At 39.7% G+C, this 18,273-nt stretch overlaps 1 protein-coding gene across 5 annotated transcripts in view; it reads left to right on the plus strand.

Annotated features, from left to right (window-relative positions):
• Positions 1-2,076: 2,076 nt before the first annotated feature.
• The window catches only part of LOC105223801 (uncharacterized), a 41,770-nt gene continuing 25,573 nt past the window's right edge, over positions 2,077-18,273 (plus strand). The window contains exons 1-2 of one of the 5 annotated variants that reach the window (XM_011201655.4): positions 2,077-3,192; positions 7,768-9,383. In XM_011201655.4, coding sequence (XP_011199957.2) covers positions 7,986-9,383 — 1,398 coding nt within the window. In that variant the 5' untranslated portion in view covers positions 2,077-3,192; positions 7,768-7,985. The remainder of the gene's footprint in view (positions 3,193-7,767; positions 9,384-18,273) is intronic. The other 4 variants (XM_011201653.4, XM_011201656.4, XM_011201657.4 and 1 more) reach the window with 4 other exon arrangements.

Below are 18,273 nucleotides of genomic sequence, written 5' to 3' on the forward strand. Positions count from 1 at the left end.
GTCACCAAAGGCCAGATCTGGAGACTACGGTGGATACGGAAGCAATTCAAAGCTCAATTCATGGATTTTTTCTATCGATTTTACTGACTTATGGCACTATGCATTGCTTTGGTGAAACAGAACTTCATACTTTTCAATGCGGGCGTTTAGCGGCGATTTCGTCTTGGATGGTCCAATAATGCTATGAAATAGTCGCCATTGATGGCCCTTCCTTTCCTTTCTAGGTGGCCAGTAAAAACTGTTCCAAGCGTTTCCCAAAATACAAACGGCTTTACCTTTTCAAGCGACTGTTGAGTTATTCCACGCTTTGGAGCGGGCTCATCATGTGCAGTCCACTTGGATGTCTGTCGATTGGACTTCGGTGTGAAATGTTGTAGCCATGTTTAATCTATTGTCACATATCGACGCAAAAACTCGGGTTAATTCCGACGAACATCTCAAAACACTGCTCCGAGTCATCAACCTGTCGTTGTTTTTTGGTCAAAAGTGAGCTTGCACGGCAGCCACTTTGCACAGAACTTTCTTACACCAAAATTATCGTGAATGATAGTTCAGTTGATATCTTTACAGTACCTGCTATATCGAATAGCTTCACTTTACGGTCATCCAAAATTATTTTGTGTACTTTTTAGATGTTTTCGTCGCTAATCATCTCTTTTAGATGTCCACCATCTTCGTTGCTCATTTCACCAAGTCTAAACATTACATACCAATCGTTGATGGTTGATTTTGCTTAGGCAGTGTCCGCAAATTTGCCATCATGACTAGTTTTTGCTTCAACTTTATTTTTTGCCTTCAAATAGTAGTATTTTATGAACACCCGAAATTCCTTTCTATCCAGTTTTTTCATAATAACAAAAGTTGTTTCTCTCTAAATGACATAATTCACAAAGTAATGATCCGATATCTCTCAAACTTATACACGCGTACTTTGAAGGTTAGGGCTAACTAAAAATCATGCGTATTTAGTTCTAGTAGCGCTATCTATGTGCCTTTAAATGGGCCTGTTATCATTATTGAGCTGTGAAGCTTAGAGGTCGTTTTTGGTTAATGACTTTTTTATGAGAAGACAGCCACAATTGAACTTATGGAACACATATGTAAATCGAATCATAAGATTGAGATCATTCTCTCGATTCGAAGAATAATTGAAATATTTGGCACATATGCCAAATATGGAACGTGATATTTATTAAGTGAGTAAACGAAATTTTAGATTGGCCGTAAGTCATCATTAATGATGATTGCCATTAAATGAATTTAATGAAATTAATGGTTTGACGGCGAAATCACGATCACACACAAATAAGTACCGAGCATATAGATTGAATTCCATTTCAGCTGGTGGGGAATTCCTAATAATTTTGCTTATTTATGAGTAGATAAGGAATTTACATGAATATATATGTGAATTTAAATACATATGTATGTCAATATATATGTATGTATATATATAGATATACATACATATATGTGTATGCTTATGTACATATAATCACATTGACGTGGAATAATTAAAGGGTGTAAATGCTCAAATTGGAGCAATTCAATACCGATTCATTCATACAACGACTGCCGCAGTTGAACAGATGGTCTGATGAGCTATCAATAACACACATTCATAAACGCGTATGTATGTGTATCGTAACTTCATTATTGAAAAATATTTTGCAGGATTTCACCAGCTACGTTAATTGAATGAAAAAAGACAATGCCAGCCAGCGCAACAGCTGTATCCACACGCCCTTCGACGACGACGGCGGCGGAACGCAGAGAATCCAGCGAAAACGCCCGAAAGAGTTAAGAAAAACTTAAATAATGCGAATGTTGTTGGTGATCAACGTCGTCGCTGATTATGACGATGACGATAATGATGATCATAATGTTGATTATGATAATGATGGTGATGCGTCAACCGTAAGCACGACGGCCAACGCAAATAACACACAATATTCGGCGACGACGACGACGCTGGCGCTCATACCGGCTCCGGCACTAGCTGTGTATGACGCGCCGGCAACGATGGACGACGACGACACGATCAGCAGCAAGACTGCTAGCTGCCTGCCAGCTTGCGGCAACACATGCGCCGTTGCGACAGACACGCGAGAACAGCGAGCGAGGCAACAACGCGTACAGCGGATACGGTGGAACGCTTAGCGAAATTCGAAATTTATTAAACAAATTTTTCTATATACAAAATAGTACTACATTTCGAGCGTCCAGATTTTTACAAAGTGTGTCTGTTGCTTATGGCACTTGACCAAGACTGGGTGACTAAAGTATAATACTCGGTATTTTTATTCTGTTGTCGAAAGGATTCAAAAATCGTACGGCCAGCTGTCGGGGCTTGTCAGACGTGTGCAATGAAAGTGAAAAAATAATAGACGGTTTTTTTTTTGCTGTGAAGATTCTCGCACGCGATGTGAGCAATATAAGTGCGCTATGTGACGGTATGCGAATGTGTCGATCCGCAGATCTGAATGTGCCGGTTCACAGTGCGAATTCGAGCGATCCGCGCAGCTGAATGCAAAACTCGTAAGCAACAACTAAACTGATCGTGCCGATTAAAAATAAATAAAGCAATATTGTGTAGAAAACAAAAAATTAAAAAGATTGTAGAATGCGGTGAACTTCACCTTAACGTGCAATAAATATCCGCGCACACACACGCACACGTAGGGGAATTTGCATGTGCTTCAGCTTTGGCGAATGAACTTGTTCTGCGTTATTATTATGAGTGAATTGATTGCAAAAAGCACATACGTATGTATATATAGTGTTATTGTCGATGTGTTGTTGTAATTATACAAGTAGTGTGTCTTCGCAACGCACAACGAGTCTGTGACAATCAGGTGGCCAGAACGCGTGGTCAAATTGGCAACGTATGCCGCGTCTATATTTGGATTTCCCACCAACACACGCTGCCACAGTGGCAACTGACGGCCCATTACAAATAGATAAAACAGTTTGAGACTTGCCGAAGATGCCACTTGGTCGCGGTGTCCAGATCGCGTAGACATTTCATAAATAAGTGGGCGTCAAAATGTGCCTTGACGCGTTCTTCGAACTTGGCAACCGACTCGATATCAAAGTGAAAAATTATAATAAATATTTATGTGTGTGAATGTGAAAAGCGCGATGTTCCATAAATAAAAGCGCGCCGATAAAGAACGAAAAAGGTTGAAAAAAGTAAAAAAAAAATAGAATATGAAATTTTAAAAATTTACCCGAACGCTTATTAGAATTTTGTGTACTATATACAAGAGTGTGGTCCAATTATTATTATCACGAATTATTTCTCAAAATTGTCTCTCTGTTATTCCAATTCTTTTAACTCGTCCGATACATACGTTTTATTTTTCAAAATAGTTTGCTTTTGTCCTAACTTTTTTAATTCGTCCGAAAAATACGTTTCCTTGAAATCTTCAATAATTCTCTAGTTAGTCGAAGTAGATTTCAGCTTGTGATTCCCAGAAATCAGTGATCGTCCCTCTTCCGGCAGATAATTACAGCTTTCGATTTTTTCGGAGCAAGTTTAGCTGGTTTCGACTGTACCTTGGTTTCCGGTGAATACTAGTGACTATAAGCACTCAAACATGGCTGTGGGCGTCAACAAAACATGCATCCACTGGTTAAAAGCAGAGACCAATAACCAGAAGTCAACTTGTGATCCCTAGAAATCAGTAACCGTGCCCACTTCCGGCTGATAGTACAGTTTTCGCTTTTTATGGAGCAAATTCGGTGGGTTAAGTTCGCTGTTTCCGCTTTTCCCTGGTCTGTGATGAGTACTAGTCAATCCAAGTTTTGTCGATGTTGAAAAAATCACGTAGAAACTCCTTCGGTTTACGCTCAGACATTGCTGAGACCGTCGACAAAATATATAATACATCCATTGGTATTAACCAAAGACTAACATCCAGAAGTCAGGTCAGGATAAACAGCTGAACCCTCAGGATTGCGGGAGGATCACATTTAGACTGTTATGTTCAGTCTTTTGTAACCCCAAAACGAAAAACTCCTGTAGTTGAATATCAGCTATTGATAAAACCATCCTGGACTTCACAAATCTGCTTAGCTGTTTTATTTATATTTCCGTTATTTCACTCGAATGTCTAAAAGTATGAGATCCGAGATGTTTTTGCCTTAATCCAGTGGCAGTCTTAATGCATGAATTCCGATCGGACAGTGTCCAGTTGGAACTCCTGCAACCATTTAAAGATTGATCTTACTGAGAAGGAAGAGTTCCCTGAACAATTTACGGTGACCTAAAAATTTTACGGGGCTGGTAGTCGACCAGCGTTTGCTGATTTGATGATAGGCTCCAGAGATATGTACCGAACCACAAGATGTCACCGTGTATCCAGTTAGAACTCTTACTACCATTTAAAGATAGATTTTGCTAAGACCGAAGAGTTCTCTAAACTTTTTACTTTGGGCGGAAGGACCTTATGACGACGGTAGTCGACGAGCGCTTGCAGATTTGGTCATAGACCCAACAGTACTAAAATGGACTCCAAAATGCCATTGGAGCTCCTACCCGTTTCCATTCCACAGTAATTAATACTGAAGTAGCTGTTCTAGCAAGCTCATAAGATCTACAGTTTCCTGAAATACTGTTATGACAGGCACCCAAACCAGTTTAATCATAAAATAACTCGATGCTAGACATAAGGAATCTTGGCTCACAGCCAGCGAACTCAAGGCTCTGATATCAATCTGAAAGAGGCTGCGCTCCAGGATTTACGAAACGACTCAAAAACTTCTTCTGCTTGAGATCAAACATTGCAGTAAATTAATCTCAAGGTAGCGCTTCCTGACCGGAATGTGCATACACGACACTGCTCTCGCTGACAGCTTTCTCATGGCCAATAATTTATGAAAAATGTGACGCACGCGGTTTTTTGAAATGCCTAGCGCATGTAAGGTGGTAGTCTCTGTCAATAACAGATAGTGAATTTTTGTCCCCTTATCCTCTGGGGTATCCGCTTCCGTTAGTTTCGACTCATCCAAAATCCGTGTGCAGACTAGTTGAAACCAGTAAAACCAATATTTGACAGCTACCGCGGAAGGGGAATGGTCAGCGTATATAGCATGTAAGTCTGATTTGATTGCACTCCAAGATCTCTCCTTTCCTTCCAAAAGCGAGAATCAAATCACTGACCGATTTTGCATATTTCTAATTCTATGAAATGAAACAATGTACGAGTACTACACGATTGTAAATTTTTCTTGGGGGGTAGTGAGGCTTAGTCATAACTGGACCACCCTCTTAGGAATAACGAGCATATGGCGCCAGCTTTTCCTCACATACTGAATAGCAACAATTAAAAAAATGGACCCGAACGCCGCTATTTGACATCAAATAAGTGCAAAAAAATTAGTTATCAATTTTTGGTACAAAATATTTCCCAACAAATGTTGGCACATGTTTGAGTGCTGGAGTCAATAAATCGAAAACAAGTCACATATTTTGCATTATCGCCGCTTGTGTCATACCAAACTTGTTCTACTTGTCGGTTATATTTATATATATAAACTCATACAAGTACGAGTATATACCGATATATTTACGGGGCGTCTACCGCTGAGCAAACACCTTTCAATCCCAGGCGCGCTAGAACAAGTGTTCCAAAAGCTACATATGTATTTAATGTATGAATAATTATAAGCTCATCTGAATGCGCCATAAACAACTTCCAAATGTTTTGATTATCTAATTGCGTGTGTTTGTCGGCCGAGCGCCGAAGATCCCCAATGCGTTAATACGAGAGCGCAAAACTCATTAATTGGGTCAATCAGCAGCTTCGCAGGCATTAGCCTACAGTCAGCCAAATAGCTAGCCGCACTAGCGATAAAAACTATCCATTTGTATTGCTTAATAGCGTGCTAAACGCAAACTGGACGCAACAACAACAACAAGAACAACAATAGCAACACTGACAGCTGACGGCTGACAGCGCCTCTGACAAGGCAATTAATAAGGCGAGACTTATGTGTGTACAAACAAAGCAAACGCGTATGCAAATATTAAATGTAGAATAGTAGCCTCTAAAAGTCCACAGAAAGATTGACCGAGCGACCAAACGACCGACTGAACGACCAACCGATCGACCGACGATGTTAGACTGCTCATATATTACTTATATTAGTCGGTGGTGAGCAGCAGCGGTGCTTCGCCAAAAGCCAACAGCCAACAACAAAAAACGTTAATCAAGTGCTGGTAATTGGTGTTGTTAGACATTACTAAACATTGCCTTAATGGCTGCCACTTAGCAGTATTTAACGGCTGCTGTTCCAGCACCGAGTCTGTATTTTCTCGTCGGCCTAATGGCTTGACCGGAGCAAACAGGCCACAAAAGAAAGAAGGCTTTATAAAGTGTATTTTCGAACTGGAAACGCAGTGAAGTGCACGAAATTGATACAAAACAGACGCGACGTAACGAGGGCGGTGCGTTAGGTACGTAGGCTACAAGAGTACAACGAAAATTATTGAAATTATTATCTGGAGGTCTGTAAAGTAGTTCGCCATGATAGTGTTCTCAGCACACCTAGTCTCGCCTTTTAGCTTGATACTCCGATCTGGGATCCTCCAACTTCTATAAGTCAACTGGAAATTCCGTTATTTGGAGGACTGTAAGGTAGATCTTCATGGTAGTGCTTTCAACAAAGTCACATTTTAGCTCGATACTCCGATACTAGGATTCTCCAACTTTTGTGTGTCAACTGAAAAGTCAGTTATCTTGAGGTCTGTACAGTAGATCTCCATAGTAGTTATTACCGCCAGGTTCGACTCCAATTTCTGTTTAAAAGTGACATCTCCATGTATGGAAACAAAACGCAGTCACATCGAGCCAAGTCTGAAGGATAGGGTTGATAAGACATCAGTTCGTAGTCTAGTTCAACCCATTTGTCAGTGGCGACGGTGGATCTGTGAGCCGGTGAGACGCCTTAGTGAAAGAGCACCCTTTTCTTTGCCAATTGAGATAGTTTTTTCCGCAAATCGGTATCCAGTCGGGCCAATAATTCTGCATAATAGAGCCCTGTGAACCTTTTCTCCGTTTTCCAAAAGTAGTCGATGTAGATTACACTTTGTTAAGCTCAGAAAGTGGTTACCAGCTTTCAGTTTTAGCTTTCGCGCTGATGAGTCTTCGCTTTCTTTGGCGCAACTTCGTCGTGTGAAGTCCACTACTTAGATTGTTTTTTGGTCTTTGGTTAGAAAGTGGTGGCCAGATTTCAGTTTCAGCATTGAGATAGTCTTCACCTTCTTTGAAGCGAATTTGTCGTGTGAAGTCCATTGCTGCGACTATTTCTTGGTCTTTAACGTGTAACAGTAGATCCAAGCTTAGTCGACGTTCATGAAGGGACTTAAAAACTCTTTCCGATTGCTTCAGTGGATCCAAGATTAGTCGACATTCCGACTCAAAAAGTCTTTTCGATTGCTTCATAGCCTAGTTATAAAGTGGTCTTTCGGTTGCGCTTGTTTACGGAAGTCGCCGAGGCTGAGTACTTAACGGACAGCACTCGTTAATACCTCTCGTATGTAAATTTGAACTCACATCTTGATATGTGTACATAACGCCTCTATATAAGCTGCCCAAAGGGAGTCCAAAACACAAAAAGACTAGCAAATATAGGGACACACAGACCGGCACACCGACAGACTCGCACACAAGCACACGAATCATTGAACCGGTATAATGTAGTTAATTTTGACATAAAAAGTTCTTGGCAAATATTTAATCTGTACGAACTGTATCCATTTAGGTGGCTTATGTACCTAGCGAAGTGAATGGTGTACGTCAAGTGGCCAGCTGGAAGGTGTGAAAAAGTGAAAATTCTCAAAACATTAAAAGTGTAAAAAGATAAAAGTGAACGAAACAGCAATAAAAACGTACGAAGTAGTGGCAAAAGACGAAGCAGACGAGCGCTGCGCGTTAAAACAGTATTTTCCGCATTAGTAATTGCGTGAAACACCGAGCACAATGCAAAACCTATTGGCTGTTGTTGTAGTGCTAACATGCCTGGGCGTGCAGATTGCACAGCCATTAGCCACCAGCTACGATGATGAGACGCGTCGTGGCCTGGAATTATTAGAAAATGAAAATCTAGTGCAGCAGCATCACGTGCGGCATAGAACCGCGCATCTGCGCACAGCACACCACAGCCGACACAGACAGCACGCTGACGTACGTGAGGCGGCGAAAAGCGAAAGTGCCGCGGCGGCTGCTAGTGAATCAACGACGCCAGCGTTGCCGGATGATGCAACCGAAAGTCTGTACTTACAACACGCCGCGCACAAACAACAACAACACAAACTAAGATTACAATTAGATCTAGATAATCGTCTACAACAACAACAACAACAACACAAGCATAATGCGCTGCACGCGCATGCGCATCATAGGAACGCGCAAAAGTCAAGGACTACGACAACGACGTCAACCACCACAGCGACGGATAATGACACCGAAGCCGTTGTGGATGCCAGTGAAGAAGAACTGGTTAAGCCGACTTGGCCGCCTACGAAACACAACGAACACACAATTAACGCTGATGAGGCGAACAAAGGCACGCAAAATTATTATCATCAGCCGATAATACGCCAGCAACAACAACATCAACAGCAACAACAACTACAACAACAGCAACATCAACAGCATCATAAACACCACAAATTGCAGCCAGCGGCCGATTTGAGTCGTACAAGCGCTACGCCGATGACATCTGTACCTCATATAATACCACCTCCAGCAGCAGCAGCACCAGCAGTGGACTTGCCTGTGCAGACGCACATTAATAAACTCGTGCACGCAAGCAGTCAAATTAACGTAGACACTGATAGCAACACTACGAGCGCCGCTCATTCAACAGTAGGCGGTCTTAAGGAGCGCATAGCGATTGCCGAAACGCATGGTGCTGGGCTCACGACCGAAAACACGTCCAATGACAAAGACAAGACAAGAGATTATGAGGATGATGATTTGGAGTATTATGATTACAATGCCGATGATGATGAGGCGAACGAGTCGAATGCGGAGCAACAGCCACTTGCTGTGCCCGATATCGGTTATGGCTACGGTTATGACAGTGGCATTGATGGTGGCATTGAAGATGTCGAGTGGCGGCCCGCGCATGTCACAAGCGATTATTTGAGAACGGCACATCATCAGCAATTGCGGCATAATCAAGAGCAATGGCAAGCGCAAATGCAATTGCAAAGGCGTCAGCATTGGTATCGCCAAGAGCAACAGCCACAGCAGCAGCAGCAGCAGCAACAACAATATGAAATCGAACACTCGCGGGTGGCACGCGATCATCATCGCGTACAATCGGAGGAGTTGCACAACAATCATTTGGCATATGACACGAGCGCGGATGATGTAAGTCGAAGTTAAGTTTAAGCAATGCAATAAAATGGTGTTTTTTATTGGAATGCCGTCACGACATTCACTTTAAGCCTACTTAGATCCATTGAGGGGGTTCAAAGCAAATCGTTGCGCATACTTTGTGCCCACATGAAGTATTAAAGTGTTATTAGCATGGACACATGAATACAAGTTAGAAGGGAGCAGACATAAGCAGCTATTTTTAAATCGCCTTAGTGAAATGTCTTGCGGTGAGATAAATTTTATGTAAAGCACCACAGCTTACAAGTTGTAGGAAATGTAATCTTAAAGGGGTCAGTATACTATCCTTTCTTCTTAAAGGTGACATACTACTTTTGCAATACGAGGCAGTATGAGCTGTCAATTGTCAGATTCAGAGTCTGAAGTATACCAGCCTCTATCTAGTTTTAGGAAAAATACGAGGTGTATTGAGAAAACAACGTGAATTTTAAAATTTTTTTGCGACTGGAGAGTCCAATTGTCAAATTATTTTTATTACGCTGGTATAATCGCAAACGACCAGAGCAGGTCTATGCGTGGCTTATTAAGGTTAACTAAAATATATTGATATAATATTCCCTAGAGTACGATAAATCTTTCAAAAGTATTTATTCCTTACTTTGTCTGTAGCAGCTGCTAAGGTTAGACATGTTTTTATGAGCTTCATAATTTATACACTCCACGGTATACATAAGTACCTCATGATATGTGAAAAAAGTTGTATTGTTGAATAAAAATTTCTATGAAAAAATATGTCAAAAAAACAGGCCAGATTACGCTACTGACCCCTTAAACCCTCACACTTCGTTGCTTGTTCGTGAATTCTTAGCTAAAGAGAGGCCGTCTATTCGCCGAACATGACTCCGTTGACTCCGTCGACTTTGACCTTCCGACAAGCAGCTTCATGGGGAAAAAAGGACGTGTGCCTTTTTAGTTCGATATCTCGAAAACTCAGTGACTAGTTCGCATAAATACAGAAAATATGGACAGAAAGAGGTGTCATAGCAAATCTGTTAAGCTCTGCTCATCATTGATATTTGTATTTATAGGGTCTCGAACTTTGCTGATCATTGATCCATGTATTTAATAGGATCCCCGACGTTTCCTTCTAGGAGTGGCACTATTAAAATACATTGCTCAGGGTATAAAAATATATTCATACATCATTAAAGTTTGATATTCTAATTATATTTTGGTTATACCAATTTAATGCATTTATACCAGTTGTTTGTTCTATCCGGCAGCTTCTTTTTAGTTCCAAGCCAGTATGTTGTCAGACTTTTCTATTGTTTCTTGGGAGGGATATATAAAATCTTGGTCTAGATATATTCAAGTACTATACACTTAAACTATTTATGATGTGTGGATCTCGAGTTTTTTTTTCTGTCACGATAGGATCGAAATCCAAGCTCTTATATATATAGAGTTGAACTTCCCTAACTCGAATCACCATAATCCAAAAAACAATTTCGTGTTAGAACACTTTGAGTTATGGCAGGATATTTGTGTGAAATTTTACTTCTATTGTCAAACCAAGATTTCAAGTTATGTAGAACTTCGGGTTATAAAAGTTCGAGTTAAGAATGTTGAACTGTATTTTAAAGTTATAAGGACATATTTAGACATACTTTAAGAACGCATAGTAAGATAAAATCTGTTGCAGTGATTAAATCTCTCTTCTTGAGTGAAACCTAATAAATGTCCCTACTAGGAGGGATTGTCCGTACAATGATCTACGATGGACAAAAGAGTCAAAAATAGACAAAATGGCAGAGTTTTGAAATAAAATTGCATTTTACCTAAAAATTTGAAGGTTTTCGTCCAGCCAAATGTCGATTTTTGATCAGATCAACAAACTGGTAGGTCAATGTATGGAGAACTAAGTACATATGCATATGAATACTGAGTAAGCAGAAAAAAATTGTATAATTTTCCCCCAAGTAATTGCTTGAGCATATTTGAAAAAAATGGTTTTGAAAAGGAAAAAAACATCGGGCTTGCAGACAAGCTGAATGAGCTGATTGAACTGTCTCCACTTAAGAAAGCTGTACGTGCCAGTGAAGATCGTGAAAGAATGCTCTGATTTCTTCGTTAATAGAAGGAATATATCTGCCTGCAGCAACTTGTACGATGTCTAGAAAGTTCTATATATAAAACTTTTTGAATTGCTCAACTTCATCTGGAGTACAGGGTGATTCAGAGGACATAATTTAGCGAGTAGTGAGTAGTTCTCTATTGTTAGCAGTGTCTGCGTTAATTCGGGTGAAGAGATTTTTCTCCTGTTGGCTTTATAATGGGTCTCCTAATAGCCTTGGCCATACCTACCTACCTAAGAAAGCTGTAATTCAAAAACTATTTGAGTTATCGATTTATTTTAGTAATTTATTTTAAAAAAAATAATCTATCGAAAAACGAAAATTATCGATTTATTTAAATTTCAGAATAGTTGTGCACTTAATGTGCCGATTTCATATCAAAAGTAATGGTTCGTTTATTTGCTTCGTTTATTGCCCTTTTATAATTTTAGTGCCAGCGGTAGTTGGTACTTCGACTACTAAAGAAACATGTTTACAGTGTCAAGCAGTTTGTACCTTTGCAACGCTCCGACATATGTATAATACTATACACACATATGTATGTATGTACGTATGCAAAGTTTTCACACTTTCATGCGATTTCTTTTGAACATAAGCGATATAAATGTCTGCAAGTATACACATTTAGATATGTACGAATGCCTCTGAATGACGAGGCTGTTCTATTCTATGCCAAATGCTTAAATTGCTTCCCACGCTAATTTCTGCACATGTTTTCGCATATATTTTCGCATTATCACTGTTATTATCAGTATTTTTAATTTTCATAAGTGCCATCGTTGGCCCAAACAAAAGTCTTGTTTATGCCACGCCAGAGCATTGTTGGAATGTATAAAAAACGGCGCGAACGAGGAACGACGAACGACGAACGCGTAGGTGTTGCGCGCTAGTGGGCTGTGACAGGCGGTGTGAAAAGACAGATACTGTGGCTTTTAGCAAAATTGCGCGAATGCGGCCATTTCCACTCAAGCGCAGAGGTGTCTAATAAGTGCGTTCATAAACATTAGGTTCTTCCTTATTCATTGAGAAAATTAATATTTGGCTGTCATTAATTGGGAAATCATTTGTCGTAAATAGTTAGGTAATTTCCTTTTTCTTTTAAGATAGAAATAAGGATGTGGAAATTTGCCAAACCACAACAGCGAACCCTGCTGAATTAAACAAAATTGGTTTATCAAAAGGTCGTAGTTGGGTATTCCCCTGTTACTTAAATATTCTTGTAAAAGTAGACGATGTCGTCTCCTAGTGTTCCCCAGTTTCCTGTTTAAATTGTTAGACTCTAGTATTTTTCCTAGTTCACCTTAGTATATCATACATATGTATGTGTTGGATGAACAGGCTGAAGTATGAATTTGGATTTATGCTACCTTTTAACATTATCAAGATTGTAAAGTGAAACCAAGTATGCAAACCAATGTGACGAGGAGCGAAAAAAACGAACCATATGATCCTTCCGTAAAGTCCAATTTTCGATGACTCGTTCGAGTATTTGGACTGGTAACTGGCAAATGTCAAGCGTGATGTTTTGTTCCAAGGCTTGCATTGAAGCGGGATTGTCCGCATATATTTGAGACTTCACATATCCCCACAAAAAAAAGTCTAACAGTGTGGTATCACACGATCTTGGTAATCAATCGACCGGCCCAAAACGTGAAATTATCTGCTCACCGAAGTGTTCTCTCAATAAATCCATTGATTGATTCGATGTGTGGGAAGCGGTGCCTTCTTGTTGAAAGCAAATGTCGCCGAATTCACGAGCTTCAGTTTCAGGTATCAAATAGTCGGTTATCATGGCGCGATAACGATCGCTATTGACGGTTACGTTCTCACCGGCATCATTTTCGAATAAATATAGACCTACAAACCACCCCAAACCGTTCTCTTTTCTGGATGGCAAAAATTGTAGCTCTTGAATCTCCTCAGGTTGCTCTTCGGCCCAAAGTGCGGCAATTTGGTTGTTTACATACCCATGGAGTTAGAAATATTCCTCTTCGCTGAACAAAATCTAGCACGGAAACGTTGTATCTTCTTGGGAAGGTCGAGCGGCTTCAGTTCTTGCACAAGTTGTATTTTGTACGCTTTCTCAACGTAATATGTGTCAAGGAGTCCATACGTCCGTCCGAGTTGCTGCGAACGGCGCCGAATCGACTCTCAATGACTTTCGCGTACAGCTACCTCTGCTCTATTTTCTTCACTGTGTGACAGACGTGGGCCATTGGGTCGAATGTCCAATAATGAATGCTTGAGACCCCCAGATGGGTGATGGTGTTGCGAGTTGCGAATAGTGCGCTCGCTAAGCGCCAATGTTGACCATGTTGACCATAAATTCAGCGATGCTTGCGAAAAATATTCTTTATAGAACGTGAATTCACGAAGTATCTATTAGTTTTAGGTTCTTTATTTTTATCAAATTAAAAAAAAATCCTTGAAGAAATTTAGAGCATATAGCATATGCTACATGCTCCTTATTTCAAGGTATATTAAGTTTGCCACAAAGTTTGTAGCACCAAAATGGACTCTCGTCTGTCTGTCTGTCTATCTATATACGCGAACTAGTCCCTCAGAGTTTGAGATATCGATTTGAAATTTGGCACAAGACCGTTTCTTCCTAAGAGGCCGTTCACTTGTCGGAATCGTCGCCTTCGGACCACTGTCATACAAACTGTACGGTCGGAATCAAGAGCTTGTATGGAAAACTCTTTTATTAGATTATATAAGTATATTATGGCATGGATTACTGTACAGGAGAATGGTGTAATCTCCGAAGAAATTTTTGAGATCGTATCAAGTTCTTGTAAGGAAACTTTTCTATATGTGAAACGTATTATAGCTTCAGTGTAACCGAAGTTTATGTTTTCTCTTGTTTTTCTTTCTTTTGTAAACAGTAAAAGCCTATCTCCTTTTTTGGTACTTTCCACCAAATGTCACCTGATCAGAACAGATGTTTCTTATATGAAAGGTGCAGGTTGGACTCGCTTCACTCATAACAAAAGCTCACATTCCATAAAAAGCTCATGTAACACTACCAATAAATGCTTAAAAAATTACACACGTATGTTATATACTTATGTAAGTATATATGTATATGTATATATACTTATGTACATACACATATGCTACAGTTACAGTTATGCACCTATAAGGGAAATATCCTTATAAGTAACAACAGGTTGGTTGTGCAATTTTCTTTTTGAAGATGCAGGCTTGACTTGCACTTAAGTACATACAAGCTTACGCACTTACAGACTCATCAAGTATATATGTATATGCTACGTATGTGTGTGTTAGCAGCCTTTCTCCAACGCTTGGCATTTCGTAATTACCGACCTAGAATCTCAATAAGTCCTAAAAGTGCCCTATTGTGTTTCATCATCATTTCTGCAACAACAACGAAACCAACAAAAGTAACAACAACAACTACAACAATCAGAAAAGCCAGCGCCTATTGCAGCTACGGATGTGCATGTACTTGTATGTGTGTGTGCATATAAGAAGAATTGCAGCCAAAGAATGCCGTCGATTTTTGCTCATTGCTGTGGCAAATCAGCTTGTTGCAATCTTCGCAATTTACAATGTTAATTGCTGTCGCGCACTTTGCTGCACTTTCCCAACTACGCTGCACTACTACTCGGGCGGGCGTCCATCAGTTACATACGTCGCCGCGTCCTCGTCATGCAGCGCCGCCAACCGGAATTTTGTGCCGTTGACGTTCGCCTGAGTGTCTACAGCAATTACGGCGGTGCGTTGTGGCCCCGTTTCGGTGGCCGTATGGTAAAAGCATTAAGCGCTGCAGCAAAAGTGAAACCAAGCAAAGTGTCCAGTCGGCAAGTTGCTTCACAACACACAATCGCACATACTGCATACTATCAACATAGATATATCTGTAAGTGTGCGTGTGTGTGTGAGTCGGCTCATATCAAATTGCCGCTGTGGTCCATGTTTAACACAGCTGATTGCATCCTATTATGAGTTACATCAGCCTGCAACATAGAATTTACTCGATTCTAGGTGATATTTAGGGACTTGCTACTGATTATTATCAAACTTGTTTTGCCTACCAGTCAGCAAATTTGCTGGAAAAGGCGGCGCCAAAATGATTGGGCAAGACTAAGGTGCTACAATTAACTACTTGGACTAATGACTTGCATGGATATATGCGTTGCTGGTGGGTCTGCATTCACAAAAGTGTATATATGTATATGGAGATATGTATGTATATGTAGATATGATTTAAAATGCGTTACATATACAGGGTTGCTCAACGTTTCTTGTGCCGAATTGTTACACTGTCGAGTGAAATTTAAGAAGTAAACGATATATTGCTGTTTTTAAGCCATAGTGTAGCGAGTGACGAAAATGAAGACACTTACTATATGCAAATGTATTTTCTGTATGCATGTGTTAAAAATGAGCTAGTCACGGTTAAATTAGCTTACAAATTCATTAAACAATAACAACACCCGAAATGGCGTAAATAATGTCAGCTGAGATACTACGAGGTGTGTTCAAAAAGTATCGCGAATTTTGTGTTTTTTCAAAAATTATTTATTTATTCATGAATATCTATTTTTCTATACACTTGTGCCAACGGTTTTTCCAATCTTCGAAGCACTTCAAAAAATCATTTTTTTTTATCTTCTTCGATGCCGTCTTTATCTCGTCAAGAGAAGCGTAACGTCGCCTCTTCAGTTTAAGGAACAAGAAAAAGTCACAGGGGGCCAGATCTGGTTTTTGGCCAAAAAGTCGCGCACAAGCAACGATGTGGGAGCAGGGGCGTTATCGTGGTGCAATTTTTTGATAGGTAAAAATCGAAGATGATCCAAAACACGTGCAAGCAAAGCAGCTGTCAACAATTAAATGAATATTCAAAATGGCCGCGCTTGTCAGCATAAGTGAGAGACATGAGTGCCAACATAACGCCACAAAAAATTCGAAATTAGAATATACCTAACCCGCTAAAATTCAAAATTCGCTAAACTTTTTGAACACACCTCTTATAAGATTTCTTTTCTTTTCTTAGATACTTTTAATATAAGTTTGGTCTTAGCTGAGTGAGTGAATGAACTTTCATGATTACAAAGTAACCTAAACTTATACATAAAACTGAAAATATTTATTTATTCATCAATATTTATTTTGATATTTATCAAAGTAATCCCTACCAGAACACTTTTCATAAGCACTTTTTGGGTAGCCTTCAGCTCCATCAGCGAATTTTGTTTTATCTCTTCGATCGATTGAACATCGTGATAAATGCGGTGGTTGATCGTTGGTATTCATTGCACTTTTGGTTTTAAATTCGGTCACAATTGTACTTTTTTTTAGCTTTATCGGGACGAGTCGAGCAAGAACGCATTTCATACCCAAAATATCCACCAAAATGATTGGAACGGACTCGCAAGAGATGTCGAGCTTTCTTGTTATCTCTCTAACACCTGTCTGCCGATTTTCAGGCACCATATCCTTCACTTTTTGAAATTTCTTCATTAATTGAAGAGGTCGAAGGTCACCCAGAACGAGGCATGTCTTCAACGATCTCTCGATCGTATTTGAAGGCTTTGTAGCATTCGCTGGCTTCTGTTTTTGACAAACTGAATCGCCGTAAACTTGTTCCAACGTTTGCCACCATTCCGCACACGAAATTTGTTTAGAAATACAAAATTTAAGACAAATTCCTTCAACGATATTTTTATCCATGGTAAAAATCGATAGTCTCAGTAGTGCGAGGTGTACCGAATTAAGCAGCTGCTGTAAAGAAACTGGCCGACAGATCGCGCTCCTATTGGCATAGGAGTTAAGGGCAGTCTCTGCAACTTAGCAAAATACATTGTTTGATATATCATTTACCATGGGAATTTAATTACAAATTCCGGATGCTTTTTGTCACAATACATAACAATGTAACATGTCTGTTTAAAACAATTGTTGCTGATTCCTTTAAAATTGTCTAGCAACTTCTATGGCTTGATATGATAATTTCGAAAATTATGAACCGCGTTTACCCTCCACATGATTGTTTGAAACACTTGAAACTAATCGAGCAATATAAAGAAATATGCTGTATACATAAATGATGAGGACGATGAGACTAGTTGCATTCTACGTGATTGTCTGATGGTCCAACAGTTACTTAAGTATAGTGTAGTGATTGATCTACGGTAATTTGATTACTGATTTAACCCATTTTTGTCAAAAGGGCATATTACAAAGAGTGTTCCAAAGTAAACTGGTCTTTAAAAAAACGGATCAAATGGTTTTTTCGACAAAATCAAATTATTTTATACAAAGTAATCTCCTTCTGCTTGAATAGCCGTATGGCCGCCAGTGCATACACCTTTCATAAGTCCAGATGTTCGGTCAAAATGCGATAAATCGATGTTCTGATGACGTTCCATTCCATTCCATTCCACGAATTTCAATGAAGATTTCAGCTGATTCTTGATGAATTCACCCACAGTTTCAATGGAATTTGCGGTGATCACGGATTTTGATTGGCCCACATGTTGCTCGTCATTTATGTCCTCACGATGATAGAAAATGTTGAAACCACTCGTGCTCTCTGCTACGGGATAGGCAATCATCGCCATAAACTTGTTTTATCAACTGACACGTTTCGGTAAAAGTTTTACCAACTTTAAAACAAAATTTAATGTTGGCTCTTTGTTCGAATACTGACACTTAAAACGCAATAACTTCACTTCCAATTAATGAAATGTCATGAAATTCTCACTGAACAATCGATAAAGATAGCTTTTAACTCACCAGTCGACATATATATTCAAAAGGTC

This window comes from Bactrocera dorsalis, chromosome 1 (genome assembly GCF_023373825.1).
Source record: "Bactrocera dorsalis isolate Fly_Bdor chromosome 1, ASM2337382v1, whole genome shotgun sequence".
NCBI lineage: Eukaryota > Metazoa > Arthropoda > Insecta > Diptera > Tephritidae > Bactrocera > Bactrocera dorsalis.